General features: G+C 51.2%; 1 protein-coding gene across 9 annotated transcripts; it reads left to right on the top strand.

Moving 5' to 3' along the window:
- The first annotated feature begins 8 nt into the window (after window positions 1–8).
- LOC102928935 (golgin subfamily A member 2) lies at window positions 9–21,484 on the top strand. Of its 9 annotated transcripts, XM_006983466.4 has the most exons (27): window positions 9–155; window positions 4,963–5,085; window positions 6,125–6,205; window positions 9,774–9,884; window positions 10,124–10,167; window positions 10,267–10,330; window positions 10,695–10,751; window positions 10,929–11,009; window positions 11,798–11,836; window positions 12,094–12,156; window positions 12,241–12,334; window positions 12,427–12,533; window positions 15,007–15,065; window positions 15,336–15,477; window positions 16,004–16,093; window positions 16,190–16,297; window positions 16,442–16,529; window positions 16,944–17,281; window positions 17,522–17,635; window positions 18,144–18,389; window positions 18,470–18,545; window positions 18,761–18,849; window positions 19,053–19,271; window positions 19,350–19,452; window positions 19,553–19,659; window positions 19,738–19,894; window positions 19,984–21,484. In XM_006983466.4, the coding sequence occupies exons 1-27, from the start codon at window positions 72–74 to the stop codon at window positions 20,196–20,198; spliced, it is 3,099 nt and encodes a 1,032-aa protein (XP_006983528.3). In that variant the 5' UTR covers window positions 9–71; the 3' UTR covers window positions 20,199–21,484. The 9 variants fall into 9 exon arrangements, with proteins under 9 accessions (XP_006983528.3, XP_015857491.2, XP_006983530.3 ...); XM_016002005.3 differs by lacking the exon at window positions 6,125–6,205; XM_006983468.4 differs by lacking the exon at window positions 9,774–9,884.
- Window positions 21,485–21,645: the final 161 nt, after the last annotated feature.

The raw sequence follows: 21,645 nt of genomic DNA, 5'->3' as shown, positions 1-21,645 counted from the left end.
CCTTCTCTGCCACTTACCGAGGCGCCGTAGCTGCCGGAAGCAGTTCCGCGGTGGCTGCCGGGATTGTGGTGATGTGGCCCCCCCGCTTCCCCCCTCCCCACCCCGGGATGTCGGAAGAAACCAGGCAGAGCAAATTGGCTGCGGCCAAGAAAAAGGTAAAGCGCTCCGGGTCGCGGCCCCTTGACCCCGCCCGAGCTCCTCCGACGGCCGGACCATGACCCGAGTCCGAGCCTGTCCCGAGGCACACGGGAAGAGCCCCTCCGCGCCCTGGGCTCCCCTAGTAAAGTCTTCTCACCAGCCCCGCCCCCTCACCAGCCCAGCCCCCCCGCCCTCCGGGTCGCCCCTGGGTGACTTTGGCCAGGGACTTAGGGACTCTCGGCCCTCAACTCCGAACGCCCCATACCAGACCTCCCCGGGCTCCTGTCTCCAAGGACCTCGCTCCTGGCCCTGTACTCTCATACCCCGCCGCCGAGCGGCGACTCGGGCGTTGGTAGTGTGGAGTGGAATGTAATTACGTCACGGTCCCCCCCGAAACTGTCATTACTATTCGGAGTCCCGTCTTGGACCGTCCCACCTGCTCACCTAATGTTGTCACCCCGTTTTCTGTTTCTCTGGTGGAGCACCTATATCCACCTGGAAGGGAGCTCTAGTACGGAGACGATTCAGGCACCTCACTCACTCTCTTAACTTAGCTATTAATGTGAGCACAAAACACTGTCAGTGCTCCTTGCTGACATGGATGATCGGGTTTGGGTTGATTGGGTTGGGGTTTTTCAGTTTTCTACTCGCTAGAGAGACAAATATCTCTGGAGTGTATAGTGTGGATCATTTTCTTGGGAAACTGGACAGCTTAAAATTCAGCCAAATAATCTTCTCAAACTGGGGTGATGAGAACCACAGGATAAACATGAGGCGTCTCTCTGAAGCATCACTTTTGCATGATTCTTTTGAGACATGAACATAAAAGTCAGGCATGGCGTTTTCATAGATTTGTAAGAATGTAAAAACTTCTCTGCGTTGATATTGTGTTCCCCAAAATATTGTGCACCCTAATAAACTTATCTGGGGTCAGAGAACAGAACAGCCATAATATTAAGCATAGAGGTAGCACATGCCTTTAATCCTAGCATTCCAGAGGCAGAGATCCATCTGGATCTCTGTGAGTTCAAAGCCACAACTGGAAACAGCCAGGCATGGTGACTCACGCCTTTAATCCCAGGAAGTGATGGAAAGCGGAAAGGTATATAAGGCGTAAAAACCAGGAACTAGAGCTGGTTAAGCTTTTTAGGCTTTTGAGCAGCAGTTCAGCTGAGATTCATTCTGGATGAGGACATGGAGGCTTCCAGTCTGAGGAAACAGGATCAGCTGAGGAGTTGGCAAGGTGAGGTGGCTGTGGCTTGTTCTATCTCTCTGATCTTCCAGGGTTCACCCCAATACCTGGCCCCGGGTTTGTTTTTATTAATAAGACCTTCTAAGATTTGTGCTATATTTGTGGCTTGGCCCCGGCCACAGCTTCTCCTTAGCAAGCCTCCTAGGCCGGCCTCAACAGATCCTCCTGCCTCTGCCTTCCTTCAGTGAATCCAACCAGTGTGCCACCACAACCAGCCGAGTGTAGCTCATGTTTGGGCTGGGGCCCGCAACGCCACAGGCAAGTAGCTTTTTGGTGAATTCATACCACGAATGTTGGGTGCCAGATGTAGCATGAATCTTAAAAAGGTCTTATTAATAATAACAAACCCAGGGCTGGAGAGATGGCTCAGAGGTTAAGAGCACTGACTGCTCTTCCAGAGGTCCTGAGTTCAATTCCCAGCAACCACATGGTGGCTCACAACCATCTGTAATGAGATCTGGTGCCCTCTTCTGGCCTGCAGTCATACATGCTGTATACATAATAAATAAATAAATATTTAAAATAATAATAATAATAATAATAATAACAACAACAACAAACCCAGAGCCAGGTATTGGGGTGAATGCTGAAAAGACACAGCTTCCTTACCTCGCCAATTCCTCAGCTGATCCTGTTTCCCCAGACTGGAAGCTTCTGAGTCCTCACCCAAATAGATCTCGGCTGAACTGCTGCTCAAAAGCCTAAAAGCTTAACCAGCTCTAGTTCCTGGTCTTCATGCCTTATATACCTTTCTGCTTTCCTCCATCACTTCCTGGGATTAAAGGCGTGAGTCACCATGCCTGGCTGTTTCCAGTTGTGGCTTTGAACTCACAGAGATCCAGATGGAATGCTAGGATTAAAGGCATGTGCTACCTCTATGCTTAATATTATGGCTGTTCTGTTCTCTGACCCCAGATAAGTTTATTAGGGTGCACAATATTTTGGGGAACACAATATCACCACACTTCTCTTTGAAATGATGCTTACTTATTCCTGTTCTCAAGTTCACTAGGGTTGCCTTCATGACTTCTTTCCTTATGTTATGATGTGAAAGTTTAGGAAATACTGCTGTGTACCTTTAATATGTGTTGGTAAAGGGCCCCAGTGGGGTTGGGCATGTAGTTGTTAGGATGTTTGTTTAGTGTATATAAGGACCCGTTCAATACTCAGCTTAGTTGGCAAGAGTGCTTGCCTAACATGTATGAGGCTTTGGGTTGGATCCCAACATGGCATTAACTGGGCAGAGCAATGCATGCTGGATCCCAAGACTGGGGGAGAGGCAGAAGGATCAGGACTTCAAGGTTATTTTTGCCTTTATATGTAGTTTTGAGGCCAGCATGGTATATGTACTACTCTATCTTTACAAAAAAAAAAAAAAAAAAAAAGGTGGGGGGATTGGTGCTGGCAGGGTGGCCTAGCAGCTAAAGCACTTGTTGCTCTTGCAGAGAACCTGGGTTTAGCTCCTACCATCCACATGGCAGCTAACAACCATCTGTAGTTCCAGAGGTGTCTGTATGACACCCTCTTCTGGCCATCTAGGTTATTATATGTATATGATATACAGACATACATGTAGGGGAAAAAAGTCAAAATAAAAATATTTTTAAACTAAATTAATTTTTTTTTTGTTTTGTTTTGAGAAGGGTTTATGTAGTCCTGGCTATACTGGAACTCACTATGTAGACCAGGCTGACCTCAAATTCACAGAGGTCCCCCGTCTCTGCCTACCGAGTGCTGGGATGAAAGGTGTGGGCTACCATGCCCAACACTTTTTTTTTTTTTTTTTAATGGAAGCTGTATATGGCTCAGTAGTAGAACACTGGCCTCGTGTGCTTCAGGTTCAATCCCCAGCACTACCACACACACACACACACACACACACACACACACAAAACCATTGACTTGAGGTTGTATTGGCGGTACTTTGAGACGGCTCATTGGGTAAAGTGCTTGCCACACAGACAGAAGGGCCTACGTTGAATTCCCTAGAACCCGTGTCAAACCAGACACGGCAGCATGAATCTCTAAGCCCGGGTGCTCTCTGGCTGGGTGGAAGGTAGAGACAGAATTCCTAGAAACTGAAAGGCCATCTAGTCTGCTGTGTGTGGTGACAAGGGACCTGTCTCAAGTGGAAGAGGCTTCCTCTGACATTCTTGTATGTACCATGACACACCTGTGCACCCTCTTACAGTATACAGACATACACGTGCAAGACGCACGCACGCATGCACGCATAAATATTTTAAAGATTTTAAAGACAGAATTTTTGGATTTTATTCCCAGCACCCATGATGACTAATATCATCTGTGACTCCAGTTCCAAGGGTTCTGACACCCTCTTCTGACCTCTGTGTGCACCAGGTACACATGTAGTGCACATATGTACATGTGGGCAAAACATTCATGCACATAAAATAAATTTAAAAAATAAATAAGAATAAAGACAGAGTCTTGCTTTGTATCCCTAGCTGGCCAGGAACATGCTATGTAGACCAGGCTAGCTCAGCTCATCACAGAGATCCATCTGCTTCTGTTTTGAGTGCTAGAATTAAGGGTATGTACACCTCCCCCCCAAAAAAAAAAAATGGTTGAGGATTTAGCTCAGTGGTAGAGCACTTGCCTAGCAAGCACAAGGCCCTGGGTTCGATCCTCAGCTTAAAAAAAAAAAAAAAAAAAAAAAAAAGGTGTGGGTGTGTGTGTACCACCATGCCCAGCAAGATATTTTTTTTTTAAAGAGGGTTTTTAAGGTCCAGTATATAATTGTCTGCTGGTTCATTTGTTTGCTTGTTTTCTTACTCTGAGACTGGGTATTGCTGTATAGCCGAGGTTGGCTTCAAACTCATTCCTCTTGCCTCTCCCAAGAGTTGGGATTACAGGTAGGGGACACCACACCCAGCTGGTTCCTGTTACCAGATGTTTACTCTCAGGTCTCTACCTCTAGATTTTCCCCTTGGGAACTGCAAACCCCAGAGCTGGGAATCAGAAGATGGAGTTTAAACTTGATGTTTGCCTCTGTGTGTATGTGTGTATGCGCATGTGTATGTGTTGCTGGGATGGAACTCAGGGCCTCTTGAATGCTAGGCAAGTATTTTCCACTGAGCTACATTCCCAGCCCAGTTACTGCCTTTTTAGCCATGCTGTTTCTTCGGCCATTCAAAGGTCATTACGATATCTTGTAGAATTGTGGTACCATTCCGTGAGACTTATGTACATAAGGGTATTTTTATAAAATTTGCATGGCAGGGACCTGGGCATGAAGCACAGCTGGTAGAATACTTGCCTTGCTTGCACAAAGCCCTCGGTTTGATCTCCAGCTTGTATAAATGAGGTATGGTGGCACATACTTGTAATCCTAGAGCTTTTAGAGGTTCAGGCAGGAAGATCAGAAGTTCATAGTCATCTAAATCTACATAGTGAGTTGGAGCTCAGCCTGGGATATGTGAGACCCTGTCTCAAACAAGTAATGTGTACAGAACTACCAAGCAAAAACCCCTCGATAAACTGGAATGCTGGAGTGGAGGCCGTGAGTACGGAACAGATGGCTTTCATGAGTGTCCCTGTTCTTTCCACAGTTGAGAGAGTATCAGCAGAAGAACAGCGCTGGTGTTCCTGCAGGAGCAAAGAAGAAGAAAAAGATTAAAAATGGCAGTAGCCCTGAGAAAGCCACCACCAATGATTGTCAGTCACCAGAGGATGTGAGTTTGGGCAGCAGAGTCCTGGGGATGGTGGGGTGGAGAGGGCTGTGGTTCAGGTGGAAATGTCAGTGCTGGTTACAAACTCTGCCTTTGAGGGTTGGGAGCCTGGTTCAGTGGTTAATGAGTTAGGTCTTGCCTGGCAAGAGACCCTGGGTTTGATCTCTGCACAGAAAAAGAAAAGAAAATCCGGGTCTGAAGCCTATCTCTTCATCTGCTGGAAATATGATAAGACTTAGAGCAAGTTGTTTAAACTTTTTGAGCCTCTTTTTACATATCTATAAAATAGTGGTAATTTGTTTAACATGTATTTATAAAGTGTAAATGAAGTTTATTGCAGTTGTTTTTATGTTAGTCCCCTCATAGAGGGCTTGCTGTGAGTTAACAGTGATTCAACATTAGGTGCTGCTTGATTTTCTTGGTTTGTGGGTAGAAACCAGGCCAGAGGCACCATGATTTGTTCTCAAGCTTTCCTAAAAGGACATTTTAAGTCCATCTTTGTCATGAGCTTGCTGGGTTACCTCAGGAAAGTCTCTCTCTCTCTCTCTCTCTCTCTCTCTCTCTCTCACACACACACACACACACACACGCACGCACGCACGCACGCACGCACGCACGCACGCACGCACGCACACAGAGTTTCTCTGATAAGATGATGGTGGATTGGCTTAGTGTCTTACAGACTTGCTTTTTAGCTGGACTGTAGCAGTGTAAGAGTGAAGTCTTACTAGAGAGTCTGGTTTTGAAGGTGGACATAGGCTCTGGCCCTTTCAAATTGCTCCCTGCAATCCTAGGTCGGTGGAAAGGGTCTCAGTGTTGAGTTGCTGCATTGGTCAAGAGGATTGACTGCATCCCTTGGGGCCTCTTATTTACTGTGAGGGCTGCCTCCGAGGGGCAGCAGGCGGCTGTTTGGAAGGCTGCTGCAGGCCTGGGTGCTGCTCTCTGCTCCTTGGGTGTTCCCTTTCCCTGACCGTTTCTCTTCTTCCTGCCCTGACCTTCCTGCCTCTCTCCCGCCCTTGTTTTTCCTTCCCGCCTGCTGTAGATTCAGGACATTCTGAAGGTGTTGGTGTCCGACCTTAACCGTTGCAATGGGGTGTCACTCCCCCCATTAGACAAGAGGAAGGTGAGGCAGTGTCGAGACCCCCTCTGGCTTGCTCTCCCAGCCATGCATGCCCTAGAGGCTTCCCTGCTTTGGGAGAGCCTCTGCCACTGGCTTATTTATGTTGCCCTCTTAACTCTCGGCTCCTTTGTCTGCTTCTTCAACTGCTTGCTTGATTGGGATTTTTTTTTTTCTTTCCCCATATCATTTCTCATCTTGGAGAAGTTGAGACTCACCTTGAAAATTAGAGCTAATTGGGGAAACAACTTTCAGATGAAGTGTAAGGTGTGGGCTTCTGAATGCCCAGCACGGTGCCATTAGACTGGGACAGATGGAAACACAAAACACCTTTAGGTCTTGCCCTCTGGACAAGACTAGACCATGGAAGTATGTGATTCTTTTTTATGAATTCATTTTGGCTTGAAACTTAGGAACATAAGGTTATGAGAAAGTGAATTTGCATTATAGTTTCCGGGATTAAGACTTTTTTCTAAGAAACTAGCTGGGCAGTGGTGGTGCACACCTTTAATCCCAGAGGCAGTTGGATCTCTGAGTTCGAGGTCAGCCTGGTCTACAGAGTGAGTTCCAGGACAGCCAGGGCTACACAGGGAAACCCTGTCTTGGGGGAAAAAAAGAAAGACAGAAACTAACTGTCAAAGAGGTAAAGTTAACCAACGAATGAATGACCAGGAGACTACCCTCTGTGTTTTTGAAAAACCAGTGGGTCTTTGATAGGACAGTGCTAAACAGTGGCAGAAATAGATGAACATCCAGGTGTGGTGGTACATGCCTGTGAGCCCAGCACTCGGGAGACTGAGACACGTGGATCATAAATTCCAAGACAGTCTGAGGTCTCACAAAGATACCAAACTAGATGAGCAGGACAGGATGCCGTGTGACCTCCAGTGTGCTGAGATAAGCAACAGACAAGTTGGTTCCTAGTGGACTTGAGGCTGGAGAAGGGGGCACTTGCACTACTCTCATGAGAAAAGATGGTTCCTGTTCATCCACATGGAGAGCCGAGGAGCAGAGGAGTAGTGAGCTCGCAGGCAGGCACCTTTCAGAGACAGAGGGAGGCCAGGTGGTACAGGACCTGTGTTCACAGGGCTTGGAGATGGCCGCCTGGACATGACTTTAGGACTTCTTTCCCAGTTAACATGTGCCAAAGCAAAGGAACAGGCTCTGTCCAACTGAAGGAGGGGCCTGAGCCAAGGCCACATCCTGTTAGAGCCACGTGTGGAAGGGAGTGGGGCTCAGGCTGGAGCTGTCCTCTCCCAGCCACCAGAGCTGCTCCTGCCCTGTGCTGTGTTGTGCCCAGTGCTGTGCCTCGTTTCTCAGGTCAGAGGCGGCACACTGTCGGCGGGGCTGGGGGGGGACATGGAGGAAACTTGCAGTCACGTATTTGGCATTTGCTCTGCTAAGCGGAGCTGGGCCTCAGTTTCCTTGTTGGAAAAATACTAACCTGAGCACCCAGCCCCCGCTGTTGTGGGAACAGAGGCTTTCCTTGTGTTCCTAAAGCTTTCTTGACTCAGTAACTGATTTTCTACTCCAGGAATGAAGAAGAGTGGCATCTCCTGAGTAGAGATGAAACAGGAAGTTAGGGAAATAGGAAGGTAGTTTCTGACGGGATGGGGTGTTTTAAGGAGAGTGAAAACTTTTTTGTTTGTTTGTTTGTTTGTTTGTTTTTTGAGACAGGGTTTCTCTGTGTCATTTTGGTGCCTGTCCTGGATCTCGCTCTGTAGACCAGGCTGGCCTCGAACTCACAGAGATCTGCCTGGCTCTGCCTCCGGAGTGCTGAGACTAAGGCATGTGCCACCACCGTCTGGCTGAAAACTTTTTTTAAAACTCCATGCTTAGCTGTAAGACTTAAAGTTAAGGAGCTATTTTGTTGCTCATAGAGTATTTGAAAGTACAGCAGCCGTGTGTGGTATCCTATGTCTGCAATCCCTGTTCTTTGGAAGCTGAGACAAAGAGGGGGTCCCCAGTCTGAGGGCAGCCTGGGCTTTATAGCCAGAGAGAAAATCAAAAGGAGCTCAGGAAATACTTTATTTTTTGCCTGTCTGGATGTTTCCAATCTTAGAGATGTATGTTCCTAAGATGCCACAAGGGACCCAGAGCCTAGGAGGGTCTGTCATTGTGAGTGCCACACTTCCCTGACTGTGTCCCTGTTCTTACCAATTAGATTCAACTGTAGAGCTGCCAAGGCAACATGTATGGGTGATTCCAAGCTTACAGTCACATGGGATTCCAGGGACATGGCCACAGTAAACCTGCAAAGAGTGAGGCTTTCTCTTATTCTCCGAGGTTTCTCACTTGCTCAGTGGAGGGAATCTGGTCATCATTCAAGAGGCTGAGACTGAAGGCTCAGAAAGCAGGCAGCCTTTTCTTTGGAGAAAGGCATGGCCACTTCCTCCCCGACGAGCCTTGCTGGACAGGCCTGGGCTCCCTGGTCCTCTTCCTTTTTCTTCCCATTCTCTGCCCATCTGGCCTGTTGGACATTAGAAGAACTCTAAACCAAAGACATTTTGTTTTTGTCTTGCTTTTCAAGACGGTGTTTGTAGCTGAAGTTTTCCTGGTCCTGCCTGGCCCACAGTCAGGAAAAATCTCTCACCCACCAGTAAACTTCAGCTACAGGGGTTCTCTGTATAGCCTTGGCTCTTCTGGAACTCACGCTATAGACCAAGCTGGCCTCACAGAGATCCACCTGCCTGTCTCCAGAGTGCTGAGATTAAATGTGTGCGCCATCATGCCCAGTGGTTCAGGCCTCACTCTTAGAATATGTCTCTGGCTGGGTGGTGGTGGCTCACACCTTTAATCCCAGCACTCTGTAGGTAGAGGCAGATGGATCTCTGTGAGTTCAAGGCCAGCCTGGTCTCCAGAGTGAGTTCCAGGGCAGCCAGGACTGCATAGTGAGAGCCAGTCTCCAAAACAAAACAAAATAAGAAGTAAGAGTGAGGCCTGAGCCTGAGGAGTGGCAGGGTACACTGAGGTGTGGTCAAGCAAGGAGTTCCCGCTGGGCAAGTGAGGAGATCTCCACGAACACCACATCCTGAATCCTAGGACTGGTCCCTGGAAGGTCATGTGATCTCCAGGATGCTGCAAGTCAGAGGGCAGCCATTGCTCTCTGCTTTATCGGGTTGTTTCTGAATCAACAAACACAGCCAGTGCGTGGGTCTGGGAGGAGGGAAGGCAGGAAGGCAAGAGGAAGGGCCGAGTGGTTATGTTGGCCCTGACGACTAGTCCATCCAGGAGCAGGGCGGTAGTCAGGGTCACAGTCAGCGCAGGCCGCTCTCTGGCTCCTGGACTTGGGCACTTCCTTCTACCTGCTGTGGCTGCCACAGGTCGGAGCTCCAGAGGAACAAGGTCCTCGGGTGTTCAGGAGGGAGCCCCTGCAGCCCCTGCTTTGAGCGTTAGTCCTTCGAAGTGCTCAGTGGCCCTGGGCCTGGGCAGGCTGTGTCTGTACCCCGGTAGCTCCCAGCATGTGCGTCTGTCCCGTGACTGCTGCTGTGCTGCCCTGCTTGTCCCTCAACTCACGTCCATGGCAGTGAGGCGCCTCATGGTCTTCTAACCCCCCCACCCCGTTCTGTGACAGGCGCCCACAGACCGAGCCGCTCCTGCCCCGCCAGCTGCTGCTGATGACACTATGTTTCTTGGTGTTGTCCCTTCCCCCGACGCTGACCTCACTAGCATGGCGTCACCTCAGGTTTGTGCTTTTTCCCTTTCGCCTGCTGCGCTCCTGTCTGCTTGCCAGAGGACTTTACCGTCTCTGAACTCTCCTCTCTCTTCAGGTAGCTTGGTCCAGGTGCTGCTCCTGGAGCCTGGCGTGGGGAGGCCAAGCTGGGGAGGCTTGGGGAGATGGGTGTTGATGAGCTTGCCCACCCTGTCCCTGTGCGGTGACGAGCAGAAGCTGGATAGTGACCTGGTTTGTTTCTACCCTTACAGAGCCATGACGCTGGCAATTGCTCTGACCTCATGGAGGAGACCAAGTAAGCGTTCCCTACTGAGGGAGTCAGGGCAGGTCTCTGCCCACGAGCCGGGCTCCCTTCAAACCACCTGCACCCCTGACCCTATGTCTCCTTCCTTAGGACTTTCTCGTCAACTGAGAGTCTGCGACAACTTTCTCAACAGCTCAATGGTCTTGTGTCTGAGGTACCGCAGGACTGGGGTCCAGAAAGAAGGTAGAGGGAAAGGGAAGCATGGCAGAAGCTGAGGCAGGGGTTCTCAGGAGACTGACTCATGAGAGGATCCTGTCAGACTCAGAGAAGACAGATTTGGACCCTGACGGGTGCCGTGGTTTTATCCCGGTGTAGAAAGTGCAGATGGCAGCTGTGGAGGGCGGGCCTGAGCCATGGTGGGATAAGAACCATGATGAGTAGCACAAGATAGTGTGAGAGGAGAGGTCTGAGGGAGGCAGGAAAGCAGATTCTGCCAGTTGAGGGGGAAGGAAGGAGGCTGAAGGGATTAGACACTGAAGGTGGCAGAGCATCTCCATGTGAGATATTGTCTCTCCTAGTCTACCTCCTACATCAACGGGGAGGGCCTCACCTCTTCCAACATGAAGGAACTGGAGGTGAGTGGCTATGAACATGGTTCAGCGACCCTTTAAGCCAACCACCTAGCTCCTTGTACAGTGGGACCTGAGTGCCCGCTGCCAGCTGAGACAGCCCGCCACCCCTAACCCTAATGATGCTCTCTCTACCTTTCCCCCCATCCCTCCTCCAACTCCTCCTCTCTGCATGCGCCTCAGAGCCGGTACCAAGAGCTAGCAGTAGCCCTGGACTCCAGCTATGTAACAAACAAACAACTCAGTAGCACGATAGAGGAATTGGTAAGAGTCCAGTGGGGTCCCCGATTCTTGCTGCCCATCCTGGGCTTCAGGTTCCCCTTGGGGCTCTGAAGAGAGAGACTGGGAGCCCCTGGGACCATGGGGTCATGGGAACCCTGGGGGCGTCAGTCTCAGCTGGAGGCAGCCAGAGCATAGAGCGTGCAGCATGGTGCTCCTCGCTGCTCCCCACCTCGTTGCTGTGCTCCAGACTCCCAGCTTGAGTCCCACCCCACTTGTCCTGAGCTTGGTGCCTCCAGTGGACGAGAAGAAAACCTAGTTGGTTGTCAGGAGCCCCATGGCCTGCCCTGGCTTAGGTCCTAATTTGCTCTTTGATTTGGGCCACACCACACCCTGGGTTTGAGTTTCCTGTTGAGGCAGCGTTGGAGAGGGTCAGAGATGTCTATCCACTCTTAAGTAGCAGGAGTTGAAAGACTTACTGAACTCAGAACCAAGTGCTCTCCCATTCCTCCTCTGGCTGTGCAGGATACAGTCAGTCCTTCACTCAGCACTCTTCTGAGTCCAAAGCTGGCAGAGGGTAGTCTTCTTTCTCAAGCTTGTTTCTGGAGTTGCTGTCCTTTAACCTGGACCCAGATTCAGACCTCTGTTGCATGGTTGTGAGCAAGAGGCAGCCAAGACACAGACTGTAGCTCCTGGGGAACTTTAGGAGTTTGTTGGTTCATGTGCCCATGCTGGTCTGAGCACCTTTTTCAAATCCATTTCCCTGCTCTGTCTTGGTCTGGGTGGCATAAAAGGAGCCAGCCCCAGTCACCTTCCTTTGGCTCTTCCCACAGAAACAACAGAACCAAGATACTCTGGATCAACTGGAAAAAGTACTGTGGTTTCTGTGTTTGCTCTTTTCGTGGCTGATGGGGTTGGGGGAGACCTCAGAGTTGCAGGCTTTGGTCTTGCTGGATTCTATCCTGGAGAAGACTCACCCCACAGGGTGTCCTCCATAGGATCCTGGATAACCTGGCCTCGTGGTGGACCTGTCCTGGGCCACTGGTGGCTTTCTGGGGGCTCGTCCATTGCTGGGAATCTGCTCGTCCATCTGCTCCCCTACTAAGAACTGCACTTCCCATGCCCACAGGAGAAGAGAGATTATCAGCAGAAGTTGGCAAAGGAGCAGGGAGCTCTCAGGGAACAATTGCAGGTGAGTGGCCTGTGTGTTGGCCCTATGTCCCCCAGAGAACATGTCTCTCCTTTCTCTCAGCATTTTTGGGCTTTTCTCCCAAAGGTTCACATTCAGACCATAGGCATCCTGGTGTCTGAGAAGGCAGAATTACAGACAGCCCTGGCTCACACTCAGCAAGCAGCCAGGCAGAAAGCAGGTAGGATCAGGGCACCCTTCAGCCTTGTACTGATGCCTTGGCAGGCCTGAGGGAGGGTCCCTGGGGCTCCATCTAGACTGCTCTCCTTTCAGGAGAGTCTGAGGATCTTGCCAGCCGCCTGCAGTCTTCCCGACAGCGTGTGGGAGAGTTGGAGCGGACACTGTCTACTGTGTCAACGCAACAGAAACAGGCAGACAGGGTAAGACAAGTCGCCTCTCTGGCCATCAGCAGTATCCTGGTTGACAGTGAGCTTAAAGGGCTTTTCTGCACGGTCCAGGGTCTTGCTGCTGACAACTCAGCATGGGCTCTTTGTTGCTGCTTTTGTTGTGGGATTGGAAGAAGCATAGTCCATAGCTGGCTAACTGGGGGCTCTGCAAGTGAGCTCTAAATGCAGAACGTAGAGGCAGGTGTCTGCTGTGACCTCAACTGGCTGTGGCCTTGGCCAAGTGCTGAGAGAAGATATGGAACCTGGGCTGTGAAAGTACAGAAGAGCTTAGCACAGTACCATTGTGGAGAGGGGAATGTGTGTGTGTACAATATATAGAAAACCTGTCTGAGATGCTGAGAATTGAACTCAGGACCTCTAGAAGAGCAGCCAGTCATCTTAACTGCTGAACCATCTCTCCAGCCCCGTTTTTGTTTGTTTGTTTGTTTGGGGTTTTTTGTTTGTTTGTTTGTTTGTTTGGCTTTTCAAGACAGGGGTTTCTTTGTGTGGTCCTAGAACTCTCTCTGTAGCCCAGGCTGGCCTCGAACACACAGAGATCTGCCTGCCTTTGCCTCCTGAGTGCTGGGATTAAAGGTGCACACCACCACCACCTGGTAGAGGAGCTTTTTTATTTATATTTTTAAGTTTTATTTACTTTTAGTGTGTGTGTGTGGTGTGGTGTGTGTGTGTGTGTGTGTGTGTGTGTGTGTGTGTGTGTGTTGCTTGCCTTTATGTGTATGTACTATATACATGCATAGCTGGTATCTGCAGAGGGCAGAAGGTACTTGGATCCTCTGGAACTGGATCCAAAACCATGTTGGTGCTAGGAACCAAACCGGGGCTCCTGGAAGAACAACATCTGCCCCCTTTACTGAGTTTTTCTTTTTTTGTTGTTAACTGTTTTGTTTTTGAGACAGAGTCTCGTTGTAACTCTGGATGGCCTGAAACTCAGAGATCCGCCTGTCTCTGCCTCCCAAGTTCTGGGATTAAAGAGTTGTTCCACCACTGCCTGGTTCAGGAGTTCTTATTTAAAAAAAAAAAAAAAAAAAAAAAAAAGGAGTTAGCTGGGAGGTGGCTGTTAATCCCAGCACTTGGTAGGCAGGAACAGGTGGATATCTGAAGCCAGCCTGGTCTACAGAAAGAGTTCTAGGACAGCCAGGGCTACAGGGCTACACAGAGAAACCCTGTCTTGAACCCCCCACCACCACCAAAAAAGGAGTTACTAGGGAGAAATGGTGGTGCACACATCTTTAATCCCAGCCCTCCAGAGGCAGAGGCAGGTGATGTTTGCAAGTTGAGGCTAACCTGATCTACACAGTGAGTTCCAGGACAACCAGGGCTATATAACAGAGAGACCCTGTCTCAAAAAAAATTATTTATAATAATTATTTATAATAATTATAAAATACAAATAATTATTATAAATAATTATAAAATAATTATAAAATATTATAATAATTATTTATAATAATTTTTTTAAAAAAGGAATGAGCCAGATGGAATGGCACATGCCTATAATTCTAGCACTTGAAAGAAAAAGACCAGCCCCATCTACATGAGACTCTGTCCAATAAAACCAAAGTGAATGCTGGGCAAGGCAACATATACCTGCAATCCCAGCACTGGGAGGCTGAGGCAGGAGGATTCAAGGCCATCTTGGGCTATAGTGTAGATTCTAGGCTTGCCTGGTTGTTTAGACCCTGCTTCAGGAGGAAAAATAAAAGAGAGTTGGGTCAGTGGTAGAGTGATTGGCCTGTACAAGGACTTGAGTTTGATCCCCAGCCTTGAAAAAAAAAATTATTATTAATTAAAAACAAAAACAGAGCTGGAGAGATGGCTTAGCAGTTAAGAGCACAGACTGCACTTGCAGAAGGTCAAGGGTTGATTCCCAACACCCATACGGCAGCTCACAGCTGTCTGTAATTGATGCCTGTGGCGCATAGACATATACATAGGCAAACCACCAGCACACATAAAGAAAAATTTAAAAGATTGTAAAAACAAACAACCCTGAAGGCTGTGACTAGTGGTGTGGGCCTTTGGTCCCGGTTGTTGGGGAGGCTGAGTCAGGAAGATCATCTAAGCACAGGAGTTTGAAGCCAGCTAGGAAAACACAGTGTGACCCCACCATAAAAACAAAACAACACTGGACAGTGATAGCTCACGCCTTTAATCCCAGCACTCTGGAGGCAGATGCAGGCAGATACCTGAGTTCAAAGCCAGCCTGGTCTACAGAATGAGTTCCAGGACAGCCAGGGCTACACAGAGAAACCCTGTCTTGAAAAACCAACCAACCAACCAAGCACACAGAAACACAAAGGAGACCACAGGCTTGGAAATGCCATGGGAAAATGTCAAGAGTGATTGAGGAACGGAAAGGTCACTGTGGAGTGTCACTGGGGCTGTTGGTATTGTGCCAGCTGTCTCTTCAGCCTGCCAGGTCCAGACTCGGCTTCTTTATCTGCAGTACAACAAGGACCTAACCAAAGAGCGAGATGCCCTCAAGCTGGAGTTGTACAAGAACAAGTAAGACGGGAAGGAAGCTGGGCTCTCTGCAGCCTTAGTGCGGGGAGCGGAGGGTCGGAGGAGACAGGTCTGGGCTTGTGTAGAGCTGGGTTCTAGTCCCAGCCGTGCCCCTGACTCCTGGTGTGGCCCTGGGTAACCCACTCTTTCCGTGGCCTGTCACTTGTGACTTGATGCTGTGTCTGGGGCTTTGTGGCAGGGCTCATGCATTACTCTAAAACGTGGTCCTTTCTGTTCTTGGTTCCTTCCTTTCTGCACTGCCTCCGGCCATAGCAAAAATAATGAGGACCTGAGGCAGCAGAACTCAGAACTGGAAGAGAAACTTCGAGTCTTAGTGGCAGAGAAAGCAGCTGCACAGCTGGGGGTGGAGGAGCTGCAGAAAAAGCTGGAAATGTCAGAGCTGCTGCTGCAGCAGGTGAGAGGCGCAGCCCGCACCCCAAGGGCCAGGCACACAGTCTCAGCATCCTTGGAGGCGGCCTGTAGCCGAGCACTGGACAGCGTGAAGCCTCCTCCTGGTCAAATGTTGGACAGTGGAGCCTGGATCACAACTATGGAGTCATAGTCTTAGTAGTGGTGGTATTAGCTGTTAAATTTTTATTTTTTGACATGTCCTGGTTGAAAAACCATCTTGTTTGTTTGTTGATGTTGAGACAGTCTTATCGGTAGCCCAGAGTGACTTGTAACTCACTGGGTAACCAGGCTAGCCTTGAACTCACGGTAGTCCTCCTACCTTAGCCTTCCCAGTGCTGAGGCTGCAGGCCTGAGCTTCCTGCCCAGCTGAAAAGCCATCATCCTGTGTCATGTAAATGACGTGTGCAGGAGGCTGTTTACCGCCTCCTGGTACTTTTCTCATACTGCAGTGACCCTGAGTTGTCCATTCATCCCAGCTTACACTCTTGGGGGGGAACACTGACGTGGAGCCCTTCATTTTCCTTCTACAGTTCTCTAGCCAGTCTGAGGCCTCTGACAGTAACCAGCAGTTACAACATGCCATGGAGGAGCGGGCTCAGCTGGAGACCCACGTAGGCCAGGTGAGGATGTGTGGGGGAGAAGGCATGACCTCAGGTGGCCAAGGGCAGGTGAGAACTAGTGACAGCCCTTCGTAACTTGTGCGTTGACTGATGCAGCTGATGGAGTCGCTGAGACAGCTCCAGATGGAGAGGGACCAGTATGCAGAGAACCTGAAAGGAGAGAGTGCCATGTGGCAGCAGAGGATACAGCAAATGGCAGAGCAGGTGAGGCCTGGCCCCTGGTGTCCTTGCTCTTCTTGCGCACCAATAGGGTGCAGCTGAGGGGTTAGGGGCTTCAGTTTTACAGAGGTGGGACCGGGACTAGATGATGCCTGAGAGCTCCAGCTCTTTCTCTGTGCCTCTGGGCAGGTGCACACACTGAAGGAAGAGAAGGAGCACAAAGAGAGTCAGGTACAAGAGCTGGAGACCAGCTTGGCAGCACTCAGGAGTCAGATGGGTGAGTAGGGCAAGGGTGACCTGAGAACAGGAGTGGCCAAGGGCCACGAAAGTGGTTTCCATTGCCCTGGGGAGGCAGGTGGGTGCAAGGGCACTGTAGCAGAGGGCCAGGGGTCTCTGCCAGGAGGTGGCAAGTCTTGTCCCTCTGAGCATGTGTCCTTCTGTGCAGAGCAGGGTGCCATGCCTACTGCCCCCCCCACCCCCCACCCCCCCCCACCTCCCCCACCCCCACCCCCCCCGCAGGTGACTGAGCATCACAGAACTGTACTAGAGTGGCTTAAAATGCTTACCTCGTCTTAGACCCTGACAGAAAAGAAGCCAAGGCTTCTGGCAGGAAGCCTGACTTGAGCTCACAATGGAACCTATCTGAGAAGCCAAGGGTGGATCCCCTCACTGTGCCTGCTTCCTTTCTCAGAGGAGCCACCGCCCCCAAAGCCTCCAGCTGGGCCTTCTGAGGTCGAAGAGCGGCTGCAGGGAGAGGTTGAGCAGCTGCAGAAGGAACTGGAGAATCTGATGGGACAGCTGAAGGCCCAGGTGCAGGACAATGAGAGCCTAAGCCTCCTGAACCGGGAGCAGGAGGAGCGGCTGCTGGAGCTGGAGCGGGCGGCCGAGCGCTGGAGTGAGCAGGCAGAGGAGCGCAAGCAGATCCTGGAGAGCATGCAGAGTGACCGCACCACCATCAGCAGAGCGCTCTCACAGAACCGGGAGCTGAAGGAGCAGTTGGCTGAGCTGCAGAACGGCTTTGTCAGGCTGGTGCGAAGCTGGCAGGCCCTCCTTACTCACAGGGAACACACTCACCCCTTCACTGCAAGGGATGGGGTGCTGTCCACCTCACGGGAAATGGTAGTGAGTGGTGAAGGCACCCTGCAAGCCAGAGCTCCCGGGTGTGTGGGAATGATCCAGCAGTCTTCCCTGCTCTGTGGGAGGAGGGGCACATGCAGGTCTGTGCACCCCACCCACATTGGGTCCTGTTGACTGCTGCTTTCTGTCCAGACCAACGAGAACATGGAGATTACCAGTGCCCTGCAGTCAGAGCAGCATGTCAAGAAGGAGCTGGCTAAGAAGTTGGGCGAGCTGCAGGAGAGGCTGGGAGAGCTGAAGGAGACGGTAAGGCCTACCTACCGCATATGGTGCCAGTCACTGGATTTGGGGAAGTGCAAGACCCATCACAGATCAGCTGCAGCCTGCGGACAGGCTTGCAAATCAGCCTGTGACTCTTGTATTAGAGATGGGTAGCCCTGGACTGCTCTTCATCTGGGCTAAGGCCAGAGCTGACTCTTTATAGTTGGAGGTTATACAGTGCTCTGGGTTATACAGTGCTCTGGGTTCAGGCTGCTTTCATGTCCATTCGTTCAAATGCTTCCTATCACCAGACCTGTTCATTAGACTTAAAAGATGAGTTTCCTCGTAGAAGTGTGGGAAGTTAAATGAGAAAATGTGCGTGACTATTAGGCACTAGTGGTTTGTGCAGAACAATGTGTTGATTCCATCTACCTTTCCGTACTTGGGGCCTAGAGTGGTGAGAAAGGAGACTGGGTATGAGGCTGGGTGCCAAGGCACAGGCCAGGATGTGGACGCCAGCCGCTGCCTGCCCTCAGGCCTAGTCTTCCTGTAGGTGGAGCTGAAGAGTCAAGAAGCACAGGGTCTGCAGGAGCAGCGAGACCAGTACCTGTCGCACCTGCAGCAGTATGCTGCTGCCTACCAGCAGCACTTGGCCGCCTATGAGCAACTGACTTCGGAGAAGGAGGCAGTGCACAAGCAGCTGCTGCTGCAGACACAGCTCATGGACCAGCTGCAGCATGAGGAGGTGCAGGGCAAGATGGCAGCTGAAATGGCCCGCCGGGAGTTGCAAGAGGCCCAGGTGAGGCCATTGCTGAGGCTGGGCCCTAGTGGGAGGATCTGGCTACCTCTATACTCGCTCACTCTTTCCTGGCCCCTTAGGCACGCCTGGAAGCCACCAGCCAAGAGAACCAGCAGCTCCAGGCCCAGCTGAGCCTCTTGGCTCTCCCTAGGGAAGGTAAGACCATATCTGTAGTGTGGGAGACCCTTACTGACTCTTAGCAGAAGAGCTGACATCTTTGGAGACGCTTTGAGAATGGCTGGGCGTTCTCTAGTCAGTGGCTGGCCCCAGGGTATACATTGGGTATAGAGGTAGGGCCTGAGCTGCCTTCCTTAGCCCACTCTGCTACCTGCTGGGATTATTAGAGGAGACAACCTCCTGTCTTCCCCCAGGAGATGTGGAGCAGGAGGAGGAAGAGGAGGAGGAGGCTCCTCGGCCCAGTGTGACCATCCCAGAAGACCTAGACAGTAAAGAGGCCATGGTGAGCTGGGCTCTGCCCTGCCCCTTCTCTTCCCTGCCTCTGTGGTCCCTTGGTGTCCTGCCCTCTGGTTGCTTTGGATTACCGTGTTGTGCCTGGGAGCCACTGGTCAGACACTCTCCCATCTGGGAGTAGGTGCTCCCTCTACCTCCCTGTCCCTTTACCCTGACATCTCCCTAAGAAGCACAGCTCCTTCTTGTGTGCAGGTAGCGTTCTTTAACACAGCTATAGCCAGTGCTGAGGAGGAGCAGGCCCGGTTACGCGTGCAGCTGAGAGAGCAGAAGGCACGTTGCCGGAGCTTGGCTCAGCTCGCAGCCCCAGTCCAAAGTAAGCTCGAAAAGGAGACAGAGGTCCCCAGGAATGTGAGTGACTCTGTGTCTGAGGAGAGCAACCAGGCCCTACATGTAGCCATGGAGAAGCTGCAGGTGAGTGCGTCTTTGGGGGCTGGGAGGGTGGGGCCAGCCAGGGCTCCTGAGTCTCTGAGACCTCTGTTTTGGCTCCAGAGCCGCTTCTTGGAGGTCATGCAGGAGAAAGTGGAGCTCAAGGAGAGGGTAGAGGAACTTGAACATTGCTGTATCCAGCTTTCTGGAGAGACAGACACCATTGGTGAGGCGGAGCCCATCCTAGTGCAGTCGGGGCTACACATGGGGCCGATTGGGGGAGCCTTGGTGTCTGAGCCTTGTCCACCTGCCTGCCCTCCCCACAGGAGAGTACATTGCCCTCTACCAAAACCAGAGGGCAGTGCTGAAGGCCCGGCACTTGGAGAAGGAGGAGTACATCAGCAGGCTAGCCCAGGACAAGGAGGAGATGAAGGTGAGCCCACACTTCTGTGGTCCAGGCCCCGTCTAGGCTGGGCTGCGCGATACTCAACTTGAGTGCCCGTCCCTCCAGGTAAAGCTGCTGGAGCTGCAGGAGCTGGTGTTGAGGCTTGTGAGCGAGCGTAATGAGTGGCAGAGCAAGTTCCTGGCAGTCTCTCAGAACCCTGTGGATGTGCCCACCCCAGTGCCCACCGGCTCCGAGGAGCTTGGAGCTGCTGACCAGCAGGGTGGTGAGTAGAGCCCCTGGCTTGGGCAGGCACAAAGGGGGAGACTCCCATGGCATGCAGAGCCCTGACACCTCCTTCCCCTTTCTCTAAAGACCTTAGGGAGGTGAGCCTGGCTGACAGTGTGGAGCCTGTACAAGGAAAGGCTGGGCCACCCGCTCCCCCTGAGAACCCCACTGCACAGCAGATCATGCAGCTGCTGCGTGAGATCCAGAATCCCCAGGAGCGTCCAGGCCTGGGCAGCAACCCTTGCATCCCCTTTTTCTACCGTGCTGATGAGAATGACGAAGTGAAAATCATGGTTGTCTAAAAGACTGGCAGCCAGAGGTTCTGCCCCAACCCACCCCCTTCCTCAGTCACCCTTATCCTCTAAGGTCAGACTCCACCCCCCTCAAGGGGCTGAGGAAGTAGCTCAGTTGGTAGAGTACTTGACTGCCATGCACACAGCCCTGGGTCCTGTCCCCAGCACCTTGGAAACTGGTGATGCTTGGAATTGGAGCACTTGGGAAATGGAGGCAGGAGAATCAACCACCCTATCTACCTAGTAAGTTTGAGGCCACACTGGGCCACACCGAGACCCTGTCTGAAGAAACCAAAAGATGAGACTCCTTATATTAATGTGGGATACAAACAGGGACAGGCCCTGTGCTCTCTTAGCCAAGGCGGTTTTACTTTCTAAACTCCTGTTAGAGAAGGAACACCGGACTTGGTAGTTGAGCAGACTGCCTCTGGGTAGCTGGTGGCTTCTTGACGAAGCTGTCTTTACTTGGAGGGCATTGGTCCTTACTCAAGACACTGAGCAGAACAATTTGGCAGCCTTTTCCTGGCCAGGTGCAGCATAGGCTGATAGCTGCAATCTAGCCTTCACAGGGCTCCTTTTTCTTGCCATCTCTCATTCCCTTCCACCCTCCTTTCCCTCCTCGTCCCTTTTATCTTACTTTCTGTAGATAGTGTCTCATGTAGCCCAGGCTAACCCTGAACTCACTACACACTGAACTTGTGGTTCTCCTGCCTCACCATTGTGCCTGGTGTTTTGCCGTGCTAAGCAGGCACTCTACCGATTGATTCACACTCCCAGCACTAGGTACCTTTTGTGTGGTGATGCTGGGGATGGAGCCCAGGGCCCAGCATACCCCAGACCAACTCCCATCTTCTTAGAGGCACTTTAGGGCAGTGCGGCTGGGCAGCATTTCCATGGGTCCCCAGGCAGTTCCAGAAAGCATCCCACTTAGGAGGGCTTCCGTCTTTTCAGAGGCACTTTGGGACAGGGAAAGTGGGTACTATTCTCTCAGGCCTTATGACAATTGGGGTAACTGTACGCCAAGCAGGATAGAGGCTGCTGAGGGGGGGCTCCCCTCTGGTGTACATATTGTACCTGTGTACCATTTTGTATATTCCGGGGTAGGGACACCCCCTGTATCATAGTGGAGGTTGGAGCTGGCAAGTGGGGAGGAGGTTCTAATCCTTGGGGCTGGGAAACTTATTTATTGGTAGTGGAGGACAGAGGACGGGAGGCAGAGATGGGTTGTGGCACCCTGCTGATGCAGCTCCTCTTTATTTTGCTTTTTACTTGGGAAATAAATGGATTTAGCCATACTACTGGGCCTAGTGTTCCTGTCACTGGGTTCTGGGGTTAGCCTCATGTTGGCACTGAGCAGGGAGTGTCCTGCCAGCAGAGGGCAGGCTTCTGGCCTGTAAGGAGCCCAAGGTTTGAAGTGCCTAGCAGGGCTAATTGGCTCCCATTGTCTGGGTACTGC

The sequence above is a fragment of the Peromyscus maniculatus genome, chromosome 4, assembly GCF_049852395.1.
Source record: "Peromyscus maniculatus bairdii isolate BWxNUB_F1_BW_parent chromosome 4, HU_Pman_BW_mat_3.1, whole genome shotgun sequence".
In the NCBI taxonomy this organism is placed as follows: Eukaryota; Metazoa; Chordata; class Mammalia; order Rodentia; family Cricetidae; genus Peromyscus; species Peromyscus maniculatus.
Note: the sequence above shows the minus strand (reverse complement) of the source record. Positions and strands in the feature narration are given on the sequence as shown.